This window comes from Zeus faber (assembly GCF_960531495.2).
Source record: "Zeus faber genome assembly, chromosome: 6".
NCBI classification, from domain to species: Eukaryota; Metazoa; Chordata; class Actinopteri; order Zeiformes; family Zeidae; genus Zeus; species Zeus faber.
Window position 1 is genome coordinate 12,027,596 of NC_137201.1, and position 25,884 is coordinate 12,053,479.

Genomic DNA, 25,884 nt, shown 5'->3' on the forward strand with positions numbered 1-25,884 from the left:
TCTGAATAACTGAATAACTTTCACCAGAAGTAAAACTGCAGCACGTTTGCAGCAGAGTATCAAAAGAAAAACCGTGGTCGCTTGAGGCAAATTGAGCTTATTTAGGGCAACAATCTAGGGCAACGAGGCTGCTTTTTCAGGTGTTAACAGACTCTCAGGAAAATCTGAAGGCAAGAAAGAATAGTTGACATTTGTAGGAAAATGGGTGAACATTGCTGGAGGACTGATGCAAAGGGTCTCGTAAATGTCAAAGGGTCTCTAAACTAGATCACAACTTCACAATCTTGACATTAAACTGTAGCTACCACTGTTCACGGTCCTCATAATTACTATGCATTCCCATCTACATACTGTATGTTCAAATGACATGACTACTGTCAGCGAAACATGTTCAAATAGGTTTAAAAATATTGAAGAATATTGAATACATCCAGATTTTCTTTCCCAACTACAACATGCATTTGATATTCTGACTTCACTCGATGAAGCCCTTTCTAATATTCATGTAAGTGGTTCTACACATTTGGCGGATCAACAAAAAAAAACAAAAAAAAAACCTGAAGCCCTGATATTTGTCTTTGGCTCACACCACCAGGTAGCTGTCAAGCTTCGTATTATATATCAAACAAAAAGACACTGAGGCGGCCGTGTCCAATGCAAACATGCTGCGTGAGCTCTGCCAAAGCTCAACATGCTGCACATGCATTGAACATAATTTCTTTGTGCCTGTAAACTCAAGCTGCCAAACCAGGAAGTAACCCTTCATTATGATGCAATTTTATGTTGGGTTCCTGTTCTATCAATCAATCCATCCGTCTATACCTATGTATCTACCTACCTACCCCCTACCTACCCACCACCTACCTACATATTGTATCTTACAGATGAGAGGACAGTAGTGAAAATGCTATTAAGGTAAGTTAAGGTAACTGCTCGCTTAAGAGTGTTGTAAGTGTATCAGACTTGTACAAGAACAAACTTTTTTTCATAATTTCCCAAAATGTACATTCGAAATGCAAACTCACCAACTTGCATTCATACTACGATGGATTGTCGGTGCTTCCGGCGTTGATGGTGTGCGGTGACACTTTTATTTTTAGCAGTTTCACAACCTGTCCATTGACTCACTGGAGTTCTTTTTGCACACAACACACATGTTTGGTACTCACGGCCGTGCTGTGGATCTGCGCCGGCGAAGCAGTTGCTGAAGAGGCACCGCATAGTGCGCTGGAAGTTGTCCAGGAGAGATTTGGGAGACACGAAGCGCCAGCTGGACTCGGGCATGCCGTCCGGCTGCTCCGTTATTCGGTCCCAAATATCTTGTATAATTTCTGGAAATTCTTTCTGGAACACCTGGGAAAGTACGACACACACACACACACACACACACACACACACACACACACACACACACACACACACACACACACACACACACACACACACACACACACACACACACACACACACACACACACAGTTAGAACATAATTGATTTATTGAGGAATGTGAACTATAATTCTTTGCCCTGCTGATCTCTTCATCCAGATCATCAAAGCAGCTTGGCGCTCTTGATTGACTTAAGGAGGTACAGTGGATGCCACAAAATCTTGTGTGACCATTTCGGATCGTCAAGATCATTTCGGACCTTTCATCTGAGACACTTCTTTATGTAACCGCTGGCATTCTGACTTTGTCCATAGAGCTATATCCAAAAAGATGAGCGATCAAGAAAGAGTTATGCGAGGCCTCTTTTTCATTCTGCTTGGAGCAATGTGGAAACTGTAGCACAGCTTCTGCCAAACTATGAGGAGTCCCCCCCCCCCCCCCCGTGTGAGCCCCGTGTTTCAGAGGCCGATACCGGTAACGATACCGCTGTTTGTTAAGCTTTGTGCGGCTCGGTCCACATCTCACATTTCTGACATTTTACAGATTCCCTTTGAGCCCGAGATGGGGTGCGTTATCTGATATTAACCTCTTCACTCTTCCTCAGCTTAGGCAGAAGCTTTCAAAGGGGCTCTAGCTGCGGGACTGCGACGGCCTTCCCCTATCTAATAGGATCTACAAACAAATACAGTATAATAAATTGCATTTGAATTTGATTATTTTTAATCTTTGTGCCTTTGCATCCGTACAAATATCTGCAGAACTGTTGCAACAACAGCAAAAGGGAGCAACGATAAGTGGGAGAATAAGCCTTTTCCTCGTATTATGCAAACGGCCATAGAGTATTATCCATTTCCATCTGGCCCCTCGTGTTAGTGTGAGGGGCCAGATGGATGTTCCAATGTTCCGCGGTGCTTTACTCTCATCGCAGCTCGAGCACGGCCGAGCGTCCCAGAAAGAAGGGGATTCCTCCTTCATTGCCAAGGTTCCTTCCCTTTTTTTCAAGTTTTCCTTTCTTGAGTAATAGTTCAAGTTTGGCGTTATGTCTTCTATGCCTTCGCTGGGAATTTTAAATAAAATACTTCCTTCCTTTTTACACCACTTTTTTACTAGTACTATCATTGCATATTATTGCTATTCATTACTTGCACTTGACTTCAGAATTACGCCACCTGCCCATAAATCTAATAAACACTAATAAAGTCCTTTCTTTTTCAATCGAATCTATTTGACCTTAAATATCAAAAAAAAATCGACACATTGTTGCTATGCCAAGAAACTGTGTTCAATTCTCTTGCCAACAATAATCTGCCCTCGAAATTCTTACTTCATGCAGCAATTCCAAAGCCTTGAACAAGCGATCCGTCTCAGCTGGATTTAAGACACAATCTGGATATTCCAGGTTACCAGGTCTGAGCAGAGCACTAAGTCTGTTTGAACTTTGAAGCCCATTCAAAATGTGAATAAAACATTGGACTGCAGTATATTAATTGACTTAATTGACGTAATTGACGTAATTGACGTGACTTAGCAATAGAAAAGCTATCGACATGAAACATTCTAATTAAACCTGCACTATGTCACTTTGCCACAAGAGCCTCCCTGTTGCAGCTACAGTATGATAATGAAACTGTCAGAATGCAAATGCAGAAAAGAGGACAACTTGCACAGGGAGAAAAAAAGTTTCCAGGTCGAGTGAAATGTATGTTTATAAGTTCATTAACTACATATGTACAGCCAAGATCTCCTGCCACTGCTCATATCTGACCAAAATGAGCTTCTAGCAGCTTAAACACCATTGGCCCTTGAATCTTGGTGTTTCATTTTTTGTTTATATCACTTTTTTTTATATTGGAAATAATGTCACATCATTATTAATACAGTTACGTGGTGCAGGTTTAAATAACTTCTTAACCCTCACCCCGGGGATTAATTCAGTGTTGTCTTGTCTTAAATTGACGAGGTTAGCAGAGTCTACAAAACCAAAGATTTGAAGCAAAAGACCCAAACTTTTCTTTTAAGCTCTTTGTGTCAGCATAGTCTTAACCAGGGGCCACTTAACCTGTGCAAACACCGGGACCTTCGCAGGCAGCCCCCGAGCCCTGGAGAGCAGGTTAATCCACAGAAAAACAAACTGCTCGTAACACAGAGCTGAAAACCCAAGCGAACCTGCGAATCCTGAAAAAGGGCAGTTTGCACGCACGCTCGCTCTCTTCTCTTGAGTTTGAACAGAAGGGAAGAGAGCGAGATTAGCGCAGTTCCAAAGGTATTTCAGTTGGAATTCAATTAGTCTCTCTCTCTCTCTCTCTCTCTCTCTCTCTCATGCAGACATATACGGACACAAACTCACGAGAACTGTGTTATATAAAGCCTGCCTTTTGAAGATGGTGGCTTATCAGTATGTGTTTTGTTACCTCAGACGGGTATGACTGGACAAAGATTCCCTCAGCGTCCCTGAAGCGTCTCTCCACCTCCGCCGCATAGCGTCTCGATGGGTGTTTTTCTGGAAGTACCCGAAGGACCTAGTATTCACATTAAATGAAGCGTTATGGTTGGCGTTGTCGGGGCAGTAGCTCGGGAGGTAGAGCGGGTCGTCGAAAGGTTGCCAGTTCGATCCCCGGGTCCTCCTGGTAGCGTGCTGATGTGTCCTTGAGCAAGACACCTAACCCCCTAACTGCTCCCCGGACGCCTATTTATGGCAGCCTACTGCTCCTAGATACGTCAAGGATACGATGGGTAAATGCAGAGAAATTGCTAATTTCCCCGTTGTGGGACTGATAAGGGTATATTAAAGAGTTATCAGAAGTTCCGATTGGCAAGCATTTGCAGTATCGTATTATTACAGCAGTCCATTTTCCTTCCACAAACAATTAATGCTTTGCATTGTTCACCATTTATATTCCAAAAGATCAGCAATGGCATTGGTGACAACATAGATATGTAACCTAGAAATCTAGAAGCTCAACGGCTGCTTTTTTTTTTTTTTTTTTTTATTCCTACCTTCTTCAGCACACCATGGTTGACCTGGAACCACAACCTCTGGAGAACAAACATCTCCAACTCTTCCACGCGTAACCTCTGATGAACAGAGAAGGGGGAAAGGGAAAGGCCGGGGGTGGGGCGGGATTTGTTAGATCGATAGGGCAGTAAGTAAAGGAAAGGAAAAAGGAGAAACGGAAAAGTTATTTGTGACGTGTGTCACAGCCCTAGCCGTGACTTTCTGTCCCCTGGTCTCCTTATGTGTCTCTCCTCCCTTTCCCTCCCTCTGATGCAGCGTGGGCATGGCTCCTGGTTTCAGGCCTGGCCGGCTCATCATCCAGACCTCTCCCAATTGTACCGTCGCCTAGAGTGGTATTCGCCAGACTGCTCGCTGTTGCATGCATTTGTCTGACCCGATCTGCCCCCTGTCTCCAGAAAGCTGCCGGCCTGCCTGCGCCTCACCACCGGCCTGTCCACACTCTGAGCCCTGTGCCTTCAGCCTGCATGCATGCCTGCCTGCCTGCCTGCGCCTCACCACCGGCCTGTCCACGCTCCGAGCCCTGTGCCTTCAGCCTGCCCGGCTGGACCCCGAACCACCCACTTGCCCTTTATTCCACTCCCACATAATTTTGTTCCCCCCATGTATATAAACCTTCTATACTTTCCCCGTGGTGTGTGCGCGCGGCGTCTGGGTCCTATCTGCCTCGTCCATGACAGCGTGAGGAGAGGATAGGGAAAAGAAGATGAGAGGAGAAAAAAAACGAGTGGCCGTATCAGAAGGCGAATGTCAAGGGGCGGAAGCAAAGAAACATAGGACGGCTGTAAGGATGATCAAACAATTTGCCAGGCGTAATTATTTCCAATTATAACCCATTTCCACAATCCCCACATGGGTCATGGTTAGAATCCACTATAGCCCAATCTGGACTCTCAGCTGGAAAGGTAAGGAACAAGGGAGGAGGAGAGAGGCAAAATGTTTGGTGCAGACTTTATGTCCGCGTTAAGGTACGATTTTGCCCCAGAATTGTGGTTCTGGGGCAAAATGCGATTGACTGTTACTGTATACAACATAAATTTACTGTATTATTTGACCAGTAATGTGAGGAATGCTCAATTTACACGGCAAGAGCTGGGAGCCAGCTATGCGAGCTTCGTAAAGATAAAAGAATAAAGAGAGTGAGAGAGACAGAAGAGTGTGTGAATTACCAGCCTGCTGATGTTGGATGGTTTGAAGACTTCCTCATAATGAACCATGATGGTGAAGTTTATGGGGAAGTTGTGTTTCTGTAACATAACAGAGAGCAAGAGAGAGAGAAGGAAGATATAGATACAGCAGGATAAAGAAAACACAGTTGAGGTTTTAGTAGTTTTTAAAATTAGTTGTTGTATGATGTTTCTTGCGTCTTGTGGACATGAGCTGTTATATGTACTTGTGGTTATGTTGATGGCAATAATTGATCTCAGAAATCGAATGCAAGTTCTTGTAAACAGCGCAATATTGATATATAAATTCAGTGCAAATTAATACCCTCTCCCTGAATTTTAGACAGGGGAGATTATTTTGTACAACACTCCACCAGAACAGACCATCCTAGATGATCCGTAAACTAGTACCATGGCTTTCCAGTTGGAAGTGGAGTTTGAAGTGTGTTACCCTCTATTACGCTATAAGGTATAATGTGTTCTTCGGTGAGGTATGCTGGTAAAACATACTTTTACCAAGCACGCTATTCACTCACCATGTATCTTCGCCTTTGGGTCAGGGTGCCGCTGAGTGTCTTCAAAGCCGTGCACAGCCCAGGGGGCGTTGTGGCCAACAGTGCCGGTACTAACAATAACAGACCTATAGGGGGCGACACAGAGCAGCGGATACGTTGCATAAGATATATTGTGTCATGACAAACGATATGTTACACACACACATACACTGAAAAAACACAAAGACATGTACGGTCTTCACACCTGTACAGCCCGGGTAGAGAGAAGGAGAGATGGGAAAGGTACATCGATTGCTGATATTGTGAATCAGTTGACTTTATCAGTGCAGGGTCTATATTTGACAGCTTATATGTACCAACCTTTGACCCATGCTCTTTCACACCTGTAGTTGATGTAAGTCTAGATTTGTTTGATTTTAAACCCATCTCAGTCACCCAAGTATACAAAGCCCTAAAAGACACTGGCCATAAAAAAAATCTGCAGGTCCAGACAACCTGGATCCCCACCCCGTAAAGATGGCTGCAGATATTATTGCCCAGCCTATTGCACATATTTTTAATTTAAGTCTTCAATCCAACGCAATACCTACAGTTTGGAAAGCTGCATACGTTCTTCCCTTGCATAAAGATGGAGACCCTTCTGGGTTCAACAACTATCATCCCATTTCAAGACAATCAGTCTCGGCTAAGAACTTTGAATCTCAGGTTAATTACGGATAATAACATGTTATGTGAGTTTCAGTCTGGTTTTAGAAGTGGTCACAGTACTATCACTGCTGCTATGGCTGTGAAAAATGATCTCATTGGTGCCTGGACAGAAAACAGCATTGTGCCGCCTTATTTGTAGATCTTTCAAAAGCGTTTAAACAAACTAAGGAACGCTGGCATTGCTTCTAAGGCTCTTAAATGGTTTAAAAATTTCTTGACAGGTAGGACTCAATGTGTCCGGGCAGGGGGCCACAAATCAGACTTTCTTAAGTCAGCTTAAGGTGTGACCCAAGGTTCCATTTTGGCGCCTTTTTTATTTTCTATTTTTATAAATGATTTAGGTAAAGACGTTCAAACTAAGTTGCATTTTTATGCGAATGACACAATCGTCCATACATCTGCTCCCTCTGCAGCACAGGCGATTGAAGAACTTCAGACTGTATTACAGTCATTACAAAGAGCTTTGAAGGGTTTAAACTTGGCTTTAAATGCCCAGAAAACAAAGTTTATGATTTTATCAAAAGCTCGCTTGCAAAACTTTGACAATCTAGGAATTTTTACATCTGATGATACCGTTGATTTAAAGGGTGTCTTCTTATAAGTACCTGGGAATATGGAAAATCTCTCATTTAATGTACATATTTCTAATCTAGTTAAGAAACTCAAAAATGAAGATTGGCTTTTACTTCAGAAATAAATCATGTTTCACATTCTCTGCAAAGAAAAAAACTTGTGGAAGCCACCTTTCCGTCTGTGATCGATTATGGTGACATACTGTACATGCATGCCGCCTCCTCCACTTTAAGGAGCCTCGATGCAGTGTATCATGCTTCTCTACGTTTCATTAAAAATGCAAAATCTCTCACTCACCACTGCGTTCTCTATAATTTAGCTGGCTGGACATCATTAACTGCTCATAGACAGCAACACTGGTATATGTTCATCCATGAAGCTCTGCTGGGTAAACTCCCAAAATACCTCAGTACCCTTCTCTCTGTCAGCTCTAGTAGTTACTATCTGCGCGCCTCCAAGTGGCTGCTCTTGAATGTTCCTCGGGCTTTGACAGACTTTGGCAAAACAGCGTTTTCTTACCATGCACCATGGTCATGGAATAAACTCCAAAAAGCTCTGAAACTAAAAACATTCATATTTAATAATGATTTTAAGAGTATCATTAAGAATGCAGTGAGAGAGGAATGTCGTTGTTTTTTCTTGAGATGCCATTGTGCTTGAATAGCTGTCATTCTGTTTTATTGTTCAGCTGTATATCATGTACGTGTTTTATATAGTTTATTTGTGCTGGAGGTACGTAAGTTCAGGTAAGTTTCATTTAGGAGGATTGAAATGTATATTTAATACAACACAGTCAATTAATTCTATTATATAGTTATAGAACCCAGAATCGCGATTGTGGCGCCTCCCCTTGCGGCTGCCTGCGCGAGCACCTTGTGTCGATTACGCACATTTTGGTATTTTTTAGTATTTTTAGAGCTTATAGAGCTTATTGTGCGTAATCACCGGGTGTCATGACATTTCACTGCATATATGTATGACCGTATGTATATGTATGTGACAAATAATCTCTTGAACTTTAACTTGTATGGTCGCTACCTTGGCCGGGTCTCCCTTCTAAAAGAGATTTTTGGTCTCAATGGGACTTCCTGGTTAAATAAAGGTAAAATAAAAAATAAAAAAATCGATACGAGCAAATGTAAATCTGCTGCTGACACAAAGTAAAGACTCCAATCCTGCTCCCATTAACAGTGCCAGCGGGTTTAATCACTGGATAGGCCCATACGGTATTGGTGGTTCCAGTTGAGGATGGATGGGAACCACTAAGAAGGCCCATACGGAGCCGGTGGCACTGAGCATGCATTCATACTGTCGGTGGATAGGCCCACATGATACCAGGGGCGGTAGGGGCATGGAACTATCAACATGCGACAAATGCATGAATTGCTCTGATTGGTACTTGGAATTATGCGCTTGTTTTGGCACTGCAAGGTTATAAAATCTCTGGTTACATACAGTACTGTATATCGCTGATGTCTTAACAGACTCTAGGTCCTGACTCTAGGTCTCGAAGTGTGAGTTCAGTGGAAAGAAGAAAACCCAAGACATCAACGCATCCACCCTTACCGCTAAATACCCAGCTGGTGTCTTAAGCTGGACAAGAAGAGGCATAAAAGCTACTGAAAATAGGTCATGGAAACAGATGTAGCAGACCTAAGTGGCGTCACAATCAAGAAGAAGGAATATAAGAAACTTGGTGAATATATAAGTGACCCCCCAAGGTGACAAAGTGGCTAAGACAGATTCCAGTTACAAACTCTGAGATCTCCCTCCAAGAGTGCTGTCTTTTGAAAAGTCAAAAGCACCTCTGATGGACAACGTTAGCTGCCTTAGATACTGTATATAGTATATTATCAGCCCTTACGAGTCTCAAATTCAACCATGATTCAAGTCTGTAAACGTCAAAGTCGTGCAAACTGAAATCACCATGTCCCAAGGCTCTGCAGAGCTCCTGCCATCCACTGAGGTAAGGAAAACATTGGTGGATGACGAAGTAAGCTGGATTGCTTACAGCCGGTAATGGCAATACAGACAACTTTGGCAAGTATTGTTGACATTTGTTGAAGTATTGTTGACATGCATCAAAGTTTCCCATAATTGGTTGAGTTTCATAACAAATAGTAGAACTCAATTCTCAAACGGCCATTCTAATATCAATCCCTTTAACCTCGAGCAGAGATGTTTCACAGTCAGAGGACTGTTGGTCGACTGCATTTCATTTGGGCATGACTGACTCATTATTTTGTTTGAAATGCAATAAAGACAACAACGCAATTTGGACAAAAGCAAGCAAATGTGCATTTCATTTTGTCAGTTTCAGAGCACCACACACTGGAATGTAATATCACAAAGTGGATTACATTTCAAAGTGGGTTTCAAGCATTTCTAAAATTCATCCAATATTTCATTTCATACAAGCAAATCCATACTCAAGATGGGCCTGTAATTTAATTTTTTTGGCAGTTTGAGTGACATGAGAGTTGCATCTGTTTAGATCGGCGTAACGGTACGACGCCAATGCGGATGTCTTGCCTCGACGCTACAGCTCCTTCGTGTCAAGCGTCTGGGGAGAAGTCATTCGATTTGTCATGTTGCTGCCGTGCTCACACCTTGAGTTACTTCTAAGTATTCTGGAAGCAGTAAGGTACCAAAAGACTGACTATGCTGATAAAGATTCTCCATCATTGTATAGATTCAACTAATCAGCCGATCCAGTTGAAAAATAAACTTCATCTGACTTCTCAGCAAAATTTATCATTATTAAAGTAATTATATTGTTTACTTTCTAATGAAACTGCCCCAAAGATCCTTTATCAGCCGAAGAGCCCTGAGGAGAGGTCGTATGTCGTCAGTCAAACCTGACCTGGAATGGACACTCCAGCTACCTTATGGAGAAACGGCATTTATTTGTCAGAACAAGTAACCACATAACTACCGCCTGTCACATGGCGAGCTCAGTCCATTTAGTTGAGTAACAACAGATGGATGCTATAAAAAGTATGTTTAAATGTTGCGGTGAAAGGATTAATTTCATGAATGAACTTGGTCTAAGTGGTTTCTTATGTGGTTGCTCCATTTTTAGCACTCTAGAGGTTTGTTTGTGTGTGTGAATAACTAACACTGGAATAAGAAGACATGTTGAAGAGAGCTTGACGGAAGTCTCTGATGGTCAGGGCACTTTTTCCAATGCTATGGAACAGCCATAGTCAATCAGTTCTGTCATCAAGATTTGTGTATGGTTAAAAAAAAAATGACGTTTTGTTAGTAGCAGTGGTGAAAACAACAACCGCTCCTTGTGAACGCACATCACATCCCGATACTTTCGGGGGTGGAAACGTCAGAAGACAAGCAGGCCTGGTCGTTTGCGGCAGGAGGGAGTCTCTTGGAAACCTTGCTGCAGTGCAGTATTTAGTTAAGATTAAAGTTTCAGTGATAGAGGCAGACTTGGGGAGATATAAACTTCTCTTCACTTCCCCACCAGGCCAGTTAGTCCTCCTGCCCAAAAAACATTATCATATCTATGAGGGTGAGTACGTGATGAGTGATGGTCTCCTCTATTCCCCCTTGGGCCGCCCAAATAGCTTCAGGATGGACGAACAGGGCCAGGGGAGGAGATTACCTTATGTTTATCCCTCTCTGGCCTCCACCCCTCCAACCTTTCTTTTTCTCATCTGTTCCTCATACGCTCATACCATCAAAACCTGTAAATAGTTATGAGTGCCTGAATAACGGCCTTTTGACTGACTTACTCCCCTTGAACCCGATGGGCATCCGTAGCAGCACCCAAGTTATTTGAGCAGACGAGGGTATCAAAATAAATGTGTAGACGAGGATGCACTGGTTGGTTTAGGGGTGTACAAACTATCCTAGGATGTATCCATCCAAACTGTGCCTTTGCCTAAGGGGCGATCATACACATAATGACATTTCATGTCATTTCAAGGTGGCGGACAGTGTTCTAGGTCAGAAGAACTGTGGAGTTGGAAGATACAGAAGCATTTATGGAATTGGAATGGCTCAAGTGTTTTCTAACATTTGAGAATCGATGAAATGGTAGTGTTGACTTTCCAAATTATAAGCCGTGTGTCCCTTCCTTTAACATTTAACAAACTGTTTTCAGCTTCAACATGGAAACTAGAAAAAGTCTTGCTGGAGTCCTAGTAGCGGTTTAAACCGGGCCCAGGGTCACCACTATTTATATATAAATACACTCCCGTGCACGGTGGACAAGCCAGCTTAAGAAAAGCACTGTACTGTTGCATTAAGGTGCTAAATAAGCATTAATCTGATTTAAGACAAACAAACCTGAGCATAAGCTGCCACAGTGAACAAACTGGAGAAAAATTCCAGAGTTCTGCGAAATTTGAGTTAAAAGACCTTTAAACTTCCATATGTTTCATTCTCGAATAAGCCCTGGGGCTAAAACTTCCTTTGTGTCGGTAAATGTTTTCATGATAGAAAAAACGTGTTCAACACACGAGGTATGAGAGCGCAGGCTGACTACGTTTTCTCGTCTGCAACACCTTTTTTATGTTATTAAAAATTGCTTGTATCAGGCCATAAAAAACCTTGGCTTTGTGAGACCAGACGAAGTGCTTCTTTTGGCACACTGCATGCACATGGAAATATACATTGTTGACTTGTTATGAAGTGACTATATAAAAAAAGGTTTCATTGAGCACATCATCTATGGATCATTTATTTTCAAATAGAGTTGGCATTCAAATTAGTTTGATAACCTTTTTACAGAACAATATTCTTTCAATTAGGGGCCACAAACTAGTTATGGGTCATAACTACTTAATTGCCAACAGTTTCTGACTGAAGAACTCAACCTGCTGACTTTACAAGCTTTTTTTCTTGTTTTGGGCAGTATTTTTTTTGGAGAGAAACCGGGAAAGGAGGATAGAGAGAGACGGAGAGACATGCAGCAAAGAACTGCAGACTGGATTTCAACCTGGGTCACAGCAGGTGATTTGCCTGTACTGTAGGTCCACTTATCCAGTTGAGCCGCCTGGATTTCGTAAGCTTGACGACATAAAGAATATACTCAGTAGCTACAAAAAAAAAAACCTTAACAAATTCTAACTCCCACACCCCGTCTAAGAACAACTCCAATGGTTGGCGGCGTATTTACAATCTGACGCCCATTAAAAAGAGCAGCGTCAACAAAACAAGGAACCCTCTCAAACCCGGAAGGAGCGAGAAACTGAAGTAACACAGTTCATCTTCCTCCCTAGTTTTGTTCTCATTGATCCTTGGTAGGAATATTGGCAAGGCACTGTTACTTTGGCGACCCAGCCCACCTTTTAGAAGAAGATAAAACATGCTCAAACCCGAGAATTTCCCAGGATGCTGGACCTTCTAACAGCTGCGCTAGTGCTGGAATTCTTTTCACCAAAGAGGATTTGGCGGTAGGTAATTAGAAATGAGAGAGTCAACGACCACAAAAGTTATGCCACTGCCTTGTGGTTTGGTAACAACATGCTACTGGACTAAACGGACACATCCACAGGCTTATTCGCGCAGATCTACCAGGGGAATTCATTTGAATTCTAAGGAAGGGACAGTTTGATACAATGATCACCCTGTCGGGTTTTATTTTATGATAGTGGCTGTCTGGCTGCGCATTATGCCAGAGCGAATATTGAGCAAATAATATCATGAATATTATGTCTATTGTTATAACTAGTATGTCTAGTTTTATAAAGTGTACTCCTGGCGCGGCCACTGCAAAGCTTCCACTTCTCAGCCTCCGCTAAAGAAAAAGTCCACATCTAAGTAGCTAACACTGCAACAACATAGCAAACTAAAACTAATGTTAAATTGGACATGTCCACATTCAACTCAAGTCTTCCGTTGTAGTTTCTATGCAGGAACCACATCTTGGCGCCACTAGCTTGCGTTAGCATTAGCATGTAGGCAAGGGACGTGAAACCAGGCGGGGAAGTGGATTCTTGTGACAACAGCCATTATCCAGAAATAACTGAGAGTTGATTGCCGCCATTGACCAGTTAGAATCCCATATGGGCTGGGCAGGGTATGATAGTGTCTGAGAGAGCGTCGCCGTTATGCACGGTGCTTTTTTTTTTTTTGTTTCGTTCAATGACGGGACGTTAGTGTGCAAATGTGTAGTGTATGTTGAAAACCGTGGACTTTTAGTGTTTTATAGATATCCGTCTGGATTCGGGACACACAGCTCCAAACCGGGACAGAGCAATACAACAAATTGCCGAGACCAGACTGAGGCCAAACCAGTCTGCAGATCAACACATCATGAGGACTAGAACCTGAAATTGTTTAGCCAATAATTCCACTTCTCATTTTATGACATACAAAGGCAGACACTTCCCATGTACAGGATTTTTTTTTTTGTCATTTCTCGTCAGAAATGTAATAATCATTTCTCAAGGCATTGGCTTGGCAGGAAATAAGTGCCCACTGCCAGAGGCACAGTCCATGTTCTGATGGTTGTTTAATGGACGCCCACCAATGCGAGAAGGCCCGTGTGGGGCCCGCTCTACCTGTTCAGGGGATTCTGCGAAACCACAGCATGGGCATCCGACAAGCTCACTGACAAAATTACCGCTTGTTAGCATTTGGCACAAGCGCCAACGTTCGCGTTCTAACAGACACAGATGTGGACTTGGACTAAAGACAAGAGGGGGTGTGGACGGCGATCTGAGCACAAATTTGGACACATGGCTGGATCCTTCATTTAAACCACCGCCCCATGCACAATGGGTGCAGAGTAAACCCTCAAAAGTATGTTGTCTGCAGTGGGTAAACCAAATCATGTAGGATTTACACCATTACAACTGGACTAAATAAACCCCAACATGTAATTATCATGTCACCGTATCTCTGTTGAATTATTACATTTTTAATAAATGTAATCTTATCAATAGCGTTTACACAGAAGACCGACAAAAGACATGTAGCGACATTCCTAACATCTGTGAGAGAAAAAATGCACATGATCAACTCTTTGAATGCTGTTTGACATGTTTTATATAGGACAATAGCCTTTTGTATGTGACGTAGCTGTTAAAACACATTGCCTCTGGGATTTAATGAGTCTCACTGAGTTTGTCTGAAGAGACTTTTCCGACAATGCCAACTGTTGTATAAGGGTTCAGCAGATCACATTCCATCTTCACTTAACCTGGTGTGGAGATAAAGACAATCCCCAGGGGGGCTTGGCAGAGCATTGTGGTTGGTTTTATAGCACAGTAAGACTGTACCTGTGTGACCTGATTTTGACAATCAAACCACTGTATGAGAGAAATACCCGTGGATATGATTGAGGGGGCAAAGTCCTGTAAATGACAAGCTGACCCATGGTTCACAACTATTTTAAACGTTATCTCTTTTTTTCTACTTCCTAAAACAAGAATTGTGTCAACATTCAACGTATGCTTTCCCAGCACCGTCAGTGTTCTATGTTTTCCTTGTTGAAACCTGTTCGCAGCTTTTACTGAAGGCAACAGCGAATCACAGGGCGAGTCTCAGAATGGGACAACCTTTCCCTTTATATAGGCTGGGTTTTTCTTCTGTAAAACTAGACTGATCAGAACACTGCTTTGAAGCATGACTCTATCTTTCTCTTTATTCTGCAAGATAAATATCTTTATTACTCAGTTTTGTTTTCCTGTAGCGGGCAGATTGACCTCACCGACCACGCAGGCGAAATTCTCCAGCACATCATTATGGCTCACAATTTCAAATATGTCTTCGCTGGATGAGGAGCCAGCGGATTCTTCTCCAGATATAAGATATTCTTATCCCACTGGGCAGACTGGAAGCGCTGAAACCTGACACAAAAACACATATCTAAAACAATGGGATCTATTACTTGAAAGGTCAGCCAAGCACATGTCTGTCAAGCTAGCATAGGAAAGGAGCTAAAACATTTCTTTGAACCTAAGGTAATGGTGCTAGGGCAATTTTTTTAAAGTTCAAGTACATCAACAACAGCAATAATCAAAAGCGGGCCTTCTACTTTGATCGGGTGCTTTCATGATGATAAAAGTGTTCTTTGTGTGTAAACTATCTCATACGATGTTAGACATGGTAGACAAAAGTTGCTCTGTGTTGAGGACAGTGGTTCTCAATTTGGGGGCTGGGCAGTGAACGGGAGTTTTGGTGAGTTTGGAACTTTCCCAACTGTTTGGGGTGTACAGTATAGAGGGGAAGCAAGTGCAGATGAAGGCCCCACCAATGGCGGGAAGTGATTACTTCAACTTTAAAGGCATACACTCCATTGTCCTTATGGCGGGCTATGACGCAAACTATCCATTCACGATAGTGGACTTTGGCGCTGATGGTCGTGAGAGCGATGGCGGGATTTTCCAATATAGCGGTTTTCGAACTACATTTTTGAGCAGGACCCCTGAAGTGCCACCCCCTGCCAGCCTACCTGGCGCCAGCACACATGTCTTCCTGGAAGATGCAGCATTCCTGTTGCATGTGAACTTGATGCGGCCCATCCAGGGAATGTATTCATTGTTCACTGCACTTGTACTTGCCATTAATAAGGCCAGTAGCATATTAACATCTATCCTTTTTAATAAGTGAGATGCAGAAATTAGAAATCGTAATGTGCAGATGCAGCAGGGATTTATTTGTGTTTCTCTTTTGTATTTGTGTATTTGATCTTGATCTTGATCAAGAAGGGTCGTAGAGAACAACTTCGGCATCTTATCTTCACGATGGAGGACTCTTGGACATTGAATACCACCTTAAGAAGACGGTGGATGTTGTGAAGGCTTGTGTGGCTCTACACTACATTGCTAGCCCACACAGATGCTACCAATAGCTCTGCATGTAGTTACTGTACATACTGTACCACCTACTTTTGTGGATGGAGCAGCTGCCTCAGGGGACATTGTACCAAGTGAATGGAGGAGACAGGTGGCAGGTGACAATAACTAGCTGGATCCAGGACGACTCACTGCTGCAAGAACATCTTGGGCTATGATCGCAGTTCAAAATGACCAGACTCCACAAGGTCTTGTGCCTTGGCAGGAGTCAGTGACCAGGAGAGGATCTCTGAACTAAAATGTGCATAACGCATGCCCGACCAACAGTTTGGGACTTTTACCTAAATGCGTAAATGACGACTATGAGTCAAAGGAAAGTGAATGCTGTTGTCTTTCACAAATACAGAAATCCCGCCGATTCTTTAAATATTGCATGTAAATAAAATGTGTATTCAAATAACCCTTTGTACAAAATGTTGTGTGTTTGGTTGGTGGCAATCAGATTGTTCAGAAGCGTAAATAAGCATTTATTGTACAAGCAGGAATAACGAAATGTAAGAGAGTTCTTCACACATAGCCACAAAACAAATGGGATATAGTCAAATCAAAGTTTATTTCGAACAATGTCAAACAAAAAAACATAGAATGGAGGGAAAATTTAGACAAACAAAAAATCACACAAAGTAAATTAGTAAATTAGTATTGCGTATTATTTACAATGATCACAAAAACCTGTACAATATAAGAGTTTAAATGTATGTATATTTGTGGTTAGTGCAGGTTTTTTTTATATACATTCTTGACTTTTCAGTGTAAACATTTCAAAGAAGTGCTGAGGTATTGCTTGCAAGGATCTGAATAACTAGAGAAGCAGTAAAAATTTAAATAGAAAGTGTTAAATGTATGTAGACTGATCTGCCACTACATTAAAACCACTGACAGGTAAAGTGAATAACATTGATCATCTCGTTCCAATGACACTTGTCAAGGGGTGGGATATATTAGGCAGCAAGTGAACAGTCAGTTCTTGAAGTTAATTTGTTGGAAGCAGGAAAATGGGCAAGAGTAAGGATCTGAGCGACTTTAACAAGGGCCAAGTTGTGACTGGGTCGGAACATCTCCAAAACAGCAGGTTTTGTGGGGTGTTGCCAGCAGTGGTTAGTACCTACCAAAAGTGGTCCAAGGAAGGACAACCGGTGATGACAGGGTCATGGGTGCACAAGGCTCATTGATGCACGTGGGGGGTAAAGTCTTGCCCATCTTGTCCAATCCCACAGAAGCCCACTGAAGCACAAATTACTGTAAAAGTTAATGCAGCTATGATAGAAAGGTATCAAAACGCCCCATACACAGCTTGCTGTGTATGGGGCGTTTGCTGATGCAGACCGGTCAGAGTGTCCATGCTGACCCCTGTCCATCGCCGAAAGCATGGAGCAATGGAAGAAGGTGGCCTGGTCTGATGTATAACGTTTAGTTCAAGATCATGTGGATGGCCGGGGTAAGGGTCTGATCACATCAAGCATTTGTTGGATGTGCTGGAACAACAAGTCCGATCCATGGAGGCCCCACCCACAACTTACAGGACTTATAGGATCTGCTGCTAACCTCTTGGTGCCAGAGAACACAGGACACCTTCAGAGGTCTTGTGGAGTCCATGCCTCGACAGGTCAGAGCTGTTTTGGTGGCACGAGGGGGACGTACACAATATTAGTGGTTATTAGTGGTGGATTTAATGTTGTGGCTGATTGGTCTATATCTATCTTGGTCAGTGCAGGTTTGTTGGTAAGGGTTTGTCGTTTTGGAACTACAACGATGCTTGATGTTGCAGGTTGCACTGTGCATCGATTGCCTCAAGCAGCTCGCACAGTTCGTCCATGTTCGCCCTCGTTCTTCTGCTGGCCACAGTGAATTCAGTGTCACTTGATGGATCAGAGGGTTGTGGAGCAGGAGGGGAGGGGATCAAGGGGAGGTGGGAGTGGATCAGATAGACATGAGCTGAAGTGAGGCAGTCTGCCTGCTGCAGACATCTTGGATACCCTCCTGAACAGAGAGCATTTTTATGCAAGTAAGTGTTTGACCATGGTAAATAAAAATGAATTAACATATGTTCTGCACTCCACTACATTTCTGTACGCTTCTGTATTACAACTGCATATATTGAATGGTGTTTGAAGTTCAAAATTAAAGGTTCAAACATAAAGGTGTGTGTGTGTGTGTGTGTCGAACAGTAAAGACGATAACGTAATTGTAATCATCACTGATACTAACACAGCTAGCATGCCATCTAGTTATAACCCAAGCAATAGACTGAAAACATAACATGCTTTCAACCTTAAGTACTAAAATGATACAAAGCTTACCTACATATTTGTTGATGTTTCCCGGTGCTTAATGAACTGGGACAGCCATCCCAGATCAACCAAATTCTTCCACACCTTGGGGGCAACAGTCCAAAACCTTGGACGGAGACAACGTTATCTCCTTCCATGAATTCAACGCCATCTGGTTGTTCTTGTGGTCACCCACAGATGGATTGTACAGATTGTACCTGCGTACATCCTCGCACAACCTTCCTGCAGTTGCGTCCGTCTTGAATGACCTGAAGCACACGACGCAGAGCTCCAAGCTTTTGGAGGCAAATTGGCGTGCATCGCTGTCACAAATGCAATGACAGCATTTTTGGCGCGAGCACTAGACGACACTACAGCTGCAGCAAATATAAACCAGGCTTAATTGTGTACGCAAATTCTAAATAATTCTATTAGCATGATGAGAGTCTGTGGAGTGAAGTTGAATTCCTGACAGCTGAAAAGGTTTGACACCTTCCTTGAATTAGCTTTTTACCTTTTGATGGACATCCAGAGAGAGAGAGAGAGAGAGGATGGATAGATTAAGATTAGAGATATTTTGGGTGGGCCAGTATAACAGCAAAACACTGACTATACAATGCTCAACCAATACTGGGGGTTCAGTGGGGGCTGGGAGATTATGGGTCTAGGGGTTCAGGGGAGACTGGGGGTTCAGTGGGGGCTGCGGGTTTAGGGGGACTGGGTGTTTTGGGGGACTGGATGGGAGTTCAGCGGGGGCTGTGGGTTCAGTGGGGGCTGGGGGTTCAGGGGGGACTGGGGGTTCAGCGGAGGCTGTGGGTTCAGTGGGGGCTGTGGGTTCAGTGGGGGCTGGGGGTTCAGGGGGGACTGGGGGTTCAGCGGAGGCTGTGGGTTCAGTGGGGGCTGTGGGTTCAGTGGGGGCTGTGGGTTCAGTGGGGGCAGTGGGTTTAGAGGGACTCTGAGTTCAGTGGGGGCTGGGGGTTCAGTAGGGGCTGCAGGTTAAGGGGGACTGGGGGTTCAGTGGGGACTGGGGGTCTGAGGCAGGAGGTGTTGGCTCAGGGGGTGAGTCCTGCTGACATTCTCCTCTGGGCAGGTTCTGATCAAAGCTCTTTTCCACACCCAAAGCACTTCATCTTGTGAGATGTGGCATAGACACTGCATCAATGTTATTTTCAGTTCTGTTCCATTGTTTTTTAAAGCCATAAAGACTTGTTTTCTAAACGATGAAAATGTTTAAGCCGAGGAGCTTTGCAACTCAAGGAAATCAATTTAATGTGGGAAACAATCTGCCCAAACCTGGCCCACAACATTCCTAACATTTCATAAGTTATGAGTGGGGGCACATTGGAAATGGTCATTCTTTCGGCAGGGTTCGTCAGAGGGATTTCCACCACTTTCCACCAACTTCCTACAAATTGTTTCAACAGTTCCGTTTTAATCAGAATACAAACTAAACACACAGAACAAGTTAACAATGAATCAAGTTTATATGTATTTATTTTCTTACATACACTTTTATATTTTTTTGGAGAAAAATGTATTTTGATCAAACTTAGCTGGGTGGGCCAGTGAGTAATGTGGGTGGGCCAGTGAGTAATGTGGGTGGGTTAGTGAGTAATGTGGGTGGGTTAGTGAGTAATGTGGGTGGGCCAGTGCCACCCAGGCCCATTACTGCCTACGCTACTGTGATGAATATCTGGGGCCTCTAAAGCCAGTAACAGGTTGAAATCTGGAGGCTCAGCAGAACTGAATAGCCAGGCCTGAGGGCGAAATAGGTCAATCAAAGGCTGAAAAAGTGCAAAAGTCCCACCCTGATGCTTTGCTCCAAATGGGGCCGGTTCAAATCCAGCCACACAGCCTCGGCCAAACTAAATGTCCAACTGGTTTAACCTGGAGCAGAACTCAAAACGTCCACTCGGGGGTAGCTTGTGTCTGAGCAAACATAACCTTTTGGCAGGATAGGTTTCATACGTCAATTTTTATCATAGAAACTTATGGATGATGGCTGATGATGGATGGAGGTTGGGCTGTGGTAGCTTTACCTCGGGCTAGTGGCCACCTCTTTTGGCTCCATCCATGCTACCATATGAGGCGAGAAACAGGAAGATTTCTGCAGGAAGCAGAATATTTCATCTTATCTTATTTGTTTTGTATGTTGTACTCTTTTCTTTAAAACAGCATTTTAGCAGGTTTTCTTTAATTGACTCTTTTGCACTTCCACAAATCAGCTATTTTGGCTACATCCATGGTAACAGAAAAGGCTAGAAACAGGATGTTGACTCGCTTCCAGATATTTAATATAATTTTTTTTTTTAATAAGTTATACCGTTAAAAAAAACCCGACATTTTATCAGGTTTTTAAGGGTTGTATTGATTCTTTTGCACTTCCACAAATCAGCTTTTTTGGATCCATCCGTGGTAACATTAGGGACTAGAAACATGAGGTTGAATCGCTTCCTGATATGTAATGTAGTCTTTTCTTTTTATAAGTTATACCGTAAAAAAAAACCCTACAATTTATCTGGTTTTTGAGAGTTGTATTGATTCTTTTGCACTTCCACAAATCAGCTATACTGGCTCCATCTGCACTAACGTTAGAGACTAGAAACAGGAAGTTGCCACGCTTCCTTGATATTTCTTTCTTTTACCTTATATTTTCAGGTAAGATAAGATTAGATAATAGATCATAATGTAACATGAAAGTAGCTATAACATGCAGAGAGACATAAGAATTCCTCTTCTTATTCAGAACCTCAACACCAGGAATCCATTAAGTACGAAGAGCTAACAACCTGTCAACACAGTCATTATAACGATTTCCCACTACATACATAACTCTCACAGAGGGATGAAAGGATGGACTTTGTCCAACCAACTTCGGCAATTCATAATTTTTCGAAAAAGAAGCAGGAAGTTTGGGCTTGGGACAAGTTTTATCAGCGTTGCATTGTGTATGCAAACTGTTTCCACATGATGGGCCTTCATTTATTGCTCCACAAAGAGTAATTTCTGAGCCACAGTGACCTTCATCCCAGCCATCCCACTCATTCCTCAGAGACAGATGAAGAGATAGACTAATAAAAAGCAAATGACAGGGGAACAGTGCAGACAAACCACACGCTGTTTTCTCATCTTTGCCGTTTGTCGTCACAATGGACAACATTGAGTTTGATTCCTCACCTCCGGGCTGCAATCTGTAAGCGGCATTTGTCTCTCGCTCTCCCACTCTCTATCTCACTCTCTCTCTCTATCTCACACGCACACACACACACACACACACACACAGACACACTAGTGGTAAAGGGTCCCGCTCTTCTTTGAGATTCGGTTCTCGACGAGTCACCGGCGGGTCCGTTCGACTTGTGCGACTCGTTTCCGATTTTTTTTCCGACTCTCTCGTCTCGGTTGGTTTGAATCCGCCGGTGCGACGGGCGGTGAGCGAGGGAGGGCTTTCGGCGAACGGTGAACGAGAGTCTCGAGCATCGGTTTGGTTCTGAGCCGTGGATGGCATTCTCGCAACGATCATTTAATTCTGTCAGACTCCTTCATTTCGGTGGAATGTGAGAGTGTAAATCAGTCACTTTCGATATAAATCACGCATTCGTAAATCCTATTTTTCACTCAGATTCACTCACTCGCTCTCTCTTGCTCTCCCTCGCTCGCCCGCTGACTGAATCAAGACTTGCGGAGCCCGTTCAGCCACGGGGCTCTTTTTGGTTCGCCCACGGAGGGGAATCCTGTTTACCTCGCTGCAGTTGCAGAGTCGCCAACGAAACGGGGGAAAAAAAATGGCTCTTTTGCCCGAGTGACTCCCCCCGACTAACGAGTCATTTCAGAGATTTGTTTGCTATGGAAAAATCGTTCACGAGTCTTGCATCACTATCACACACACACACACACTCAGAACCTCTCTTACCTACAAGGCCGGCCAGCAGGCATTTGGAGGCAGACGCTTGGACCATGTTATCTGTTTGAAGTGGCGTTCGCAGGGTGTTCTACCGCCCGGACACGCGGCTCTCTGGGCAGCACATGGGCAGTTCCACTCCGGGGGGGGTCCTTCAGGCCTTCACAACATGGTGCGGCCCGTCTGGCACGCCGGCACCGAGGGGTTTATCGCTCGTTCTCTCTCTCTCTCTCTCTCTCTCTCTCCACTCTCGTTCTCCTTTTGACTGGTGTTTTTATTTTTTACAGCCTGAAATATAAAGAAAAGGGGAAAAAACAGGTCAGAGGGGCAGATCAGGTTCAGCAATATACAGCGAGTCGGTCGGTCTGAATCGGTGTGATTCACTGAGACAGATCAATAGGTATTTCTCTCATAACCCAAATAATGTTTGAACTCCGCCGTCTGGGTGTCTGAAACCGAGGTTAAAATAAGACGTGATATCTAAAGCAACACTATGCAATGGATAGCCGGTTCGGGTTCAGAACAGTGCGAGTGTGTATTGACATGTGTTATAAATTCTCCATCTGCGAGTCCGTGGGGCACCACGCTGACTTGAAAAATATTCCTTTATTGGAAACTTTGGATTTGAGGCACCCTTTCCCATCGGACCATGAGCCGAGTCTAAAAGTCAATTGAATAATGAAATGTGTCTTTTATAATTCAGAGCATTACAGTTAAAACCATGTTGGCCTTAATGCTGAAGCTGCTCCCGACTTCCCGTCCACATCCAGGGACGTTTCCTGAGGTTGCATTGGGATGGGTTGACAAGGAGCCGTCCAACTTAATAGCATCTCTCGTATTTCTGTTCTGCTTTTTTCTATTTCCCCTCCTGTCCTTTTTTGTTCCACAGTCTGCTTTTTACTCTGGGGTGTTTGCTCCGAGGGGTGTGGTTGCACTTTCCGCCTCCATCTGATTTTAATGCATTGATTTAAAGCTGGGGGCTTTTTGAGCCGTAGCCCTCAAATTGTTGTCTCGGTTCATTAAAAAGTTCATTCACACATGCTGAAGCCTATTGCGCCCGGTTATTTTGGAGACCAACATTCATCTGTTATATCATTTTATTGAATCATAGCATCCAAGGCGGTGTGGCAACTGGGCGTGATCTGTCAGACGCTAAATTAACCGCATGCTCTTTGACAAGATATTTATATATTTTCCAATAAAAAAAAATGACCTCTTTGCTTTGGTGTGGATACAACACAAACACACACACAATCACACACACACACAAAAACGCATACACACACACACACACACACATGCACAAACACACACACACACGCACAAACACACACACACACACACACACATACATACAGAAAAAAGAAAGTAAACAAGAGAAAGAGAGAGCGAGAGAGAGAGAGAGAGAGAGAGAGACTGACATACAGACAGAAGAACAACCACAAATTTAATGCATTATATTATATTATATTATATTATTATATAATATATTATAATATATTATATTATATTATATTGAATTATATTGTATTATATTATATTATATTATATTATATTGTACTCAGGATGTAAACAGGACTGTAACAGTGGGCAATCAGCATTGACTTCCAGCATTTTCAATCGCAACATCTTTTAAAATGACAAACAAACTCAACAGGCAGCGGAGACGGCACCTTAACGCACCCCTTTCAAACGCACTGTAGTCAAAACAAAGAAACACTTCAAAATCAAGGAGCAAATATGTATTGCTCCTAAACTGGACGCATTCCAGTTTAGGTGGCCAGAACGTGTTTATTCCGATAGTTTGATGTGTTTTTGTTTTTTTTTGTTTGCTGCCTACCGTGGAGAAGTCGTCATCCCCTGCAGCCCCGAAAAGCGGTTCTAAACCTTTCAAGATGGCGTGAAAAAAGCACACTGCATGCATCTGCAGCTCACGCTCCAACATCCACCTCTGTGTCAGATTAAAGGCAAAAAGGGATTTCCCGTATTTCAAAGCACCAATATATATAGTATATATACATTGAATACATGGCATGGAGGGCTTGTGATGTCGAATGCAGCTATTTTCAATAATAATAATCAGGAAAATATATCAAGCTCGCTCTTGGTGCCGTAAAGTAAGTAAGTCCATTTTATTTAGTTACAAGGTGCTGTACAATAAAGACATTAAAGAGAATAGAAATCAAAAATAGAAAGTAAGAAACAGAAATATAGAAAATGACCATAATATAAAAAACGCTTAAAATTGCAGAGAAGGAAAAACACACATTACAAGACAAAGTGCTCACGATAGAGTTTCGAACAGCTTCTTTGAGGCTTCCAGAAAGTGGGAGCTGTAGCAGCAAGAGCTCAGTCACCCTCGGTTTTTATTTTTGCCTCGATTTTGGGACTGCAAGAAGGCCTCCGTCAGGAGCCCTGAGATATCTCAGAGACCTCACAGTGACAACAGTTACGAAATGTAGGGAGGGGCCAACCCGTGTAGTGCTTAATAAGTAATTAAAATAATTGTAAAATCAATTCTGCAGTTCATTGGTAACCAATGAAGAGCATCCAAAACTGGAGTGAGGTGTGACCTGTGTTCCGAATTTCGGAAACATGAATGACTATTTCCAGATCCTCAAAGGCAAGGTGGAGATTTTAAAGTTGCCGATCAGACCACTTTCTTTCCATGGAACTCCAAGTTTGTGTGTGGTCAAAGCAGACTCCAAGCCTTAACAAGGCTCGCTTGATATTTTCCGCTAAAGGACTGATACATTGCTGGACTTCATCAGAAACACTCTCAGCTCCTATGAAATGAACTGAAGGAAAGCAGATGTCTTAAAGCTCTGGTTTGAAAAAAAAAATAATAATAATAATATTTTCAATTATGAAATGTGGTGTTATTTAACCGGGAGGATAGTATTGCTGTACATATCGTTGTCATTAAAAAAATGTCAATTGTTAATGGGTATAAAAAAAGGAAAAATCAGGCTTGCAGTGTTCCAACTGGTGATGGATTAAACCTTTCCGTCGACTCCGGCACATTCTCACAACCACTTATCACCCATCTACAGCCACTGTGACCGGAGGGGACAGGGGACGCATTAAGCAATAGTATTCTCTGGCATATACATTTTTTTTTCTGGGTCTTCACCAGAGTGTGTGGGTGTCTTTGGTGACAGAATGGTTTTGGGTTCACACCCCCCCCCACACACACAAACACACACACACACACACACACACACACCCCAGCCCCCATGGGGAGACCGCGACAGCATGTTATGCTTTTGCCAGGGTTTTTAGGATTAAGATTAAAGATTTAACTGGACAAGCTTTAGCTTGTCTTTTTTTGTCACACACACACACACACACACACACACACACACACACACACACCACAAGAAATGCATTACGTGCAGCTACAGTGGGCCAACACACACATGCAGATGGAGGCCATGAAATGTTTTTTTCCCCATCGAGGCCTGTCCTTCCGTCAGGGGCCGGGCCAGGAGCGATGGGCGGCTCGCAGCACCCAGGGACCAGCTTTA

The 25,884-nt window shown here is 43.1% G+C and overlaps 1 protein-coding gene across 1 annotated transcript; it reads right to left on the bottom strand.

Moving 5' to 3' along the window:
- Positions 1-114: 114 nt before the first annotated feature.
- Positions 115-22,480, bottom strand: il34 (interleukin 34; the record flags this gene model as incomplete). Its single annotated transcript, XM_080002785.1, has 7 exons — positions 22,370-22,480; positions 6,105-6,208; positions 5,572-5,649; positions 4,387-4,464; positions 3,801-3,908; positions 1,170-1,353; positions 115-164 (listed from the first exon to the last, which is right to left on the bottom strand). Exons 1-7 carry the CDS (start codon positions 22,413-22,415, stop codon positions 115-117), a joined length of 648 nt encoding a protein of 215 aa, XP_079858911.1. The 5' UTR covers positions 22,416-22,480.
- Positions 22,481-25,884: the final 3,404 nt, after the last annotated feature.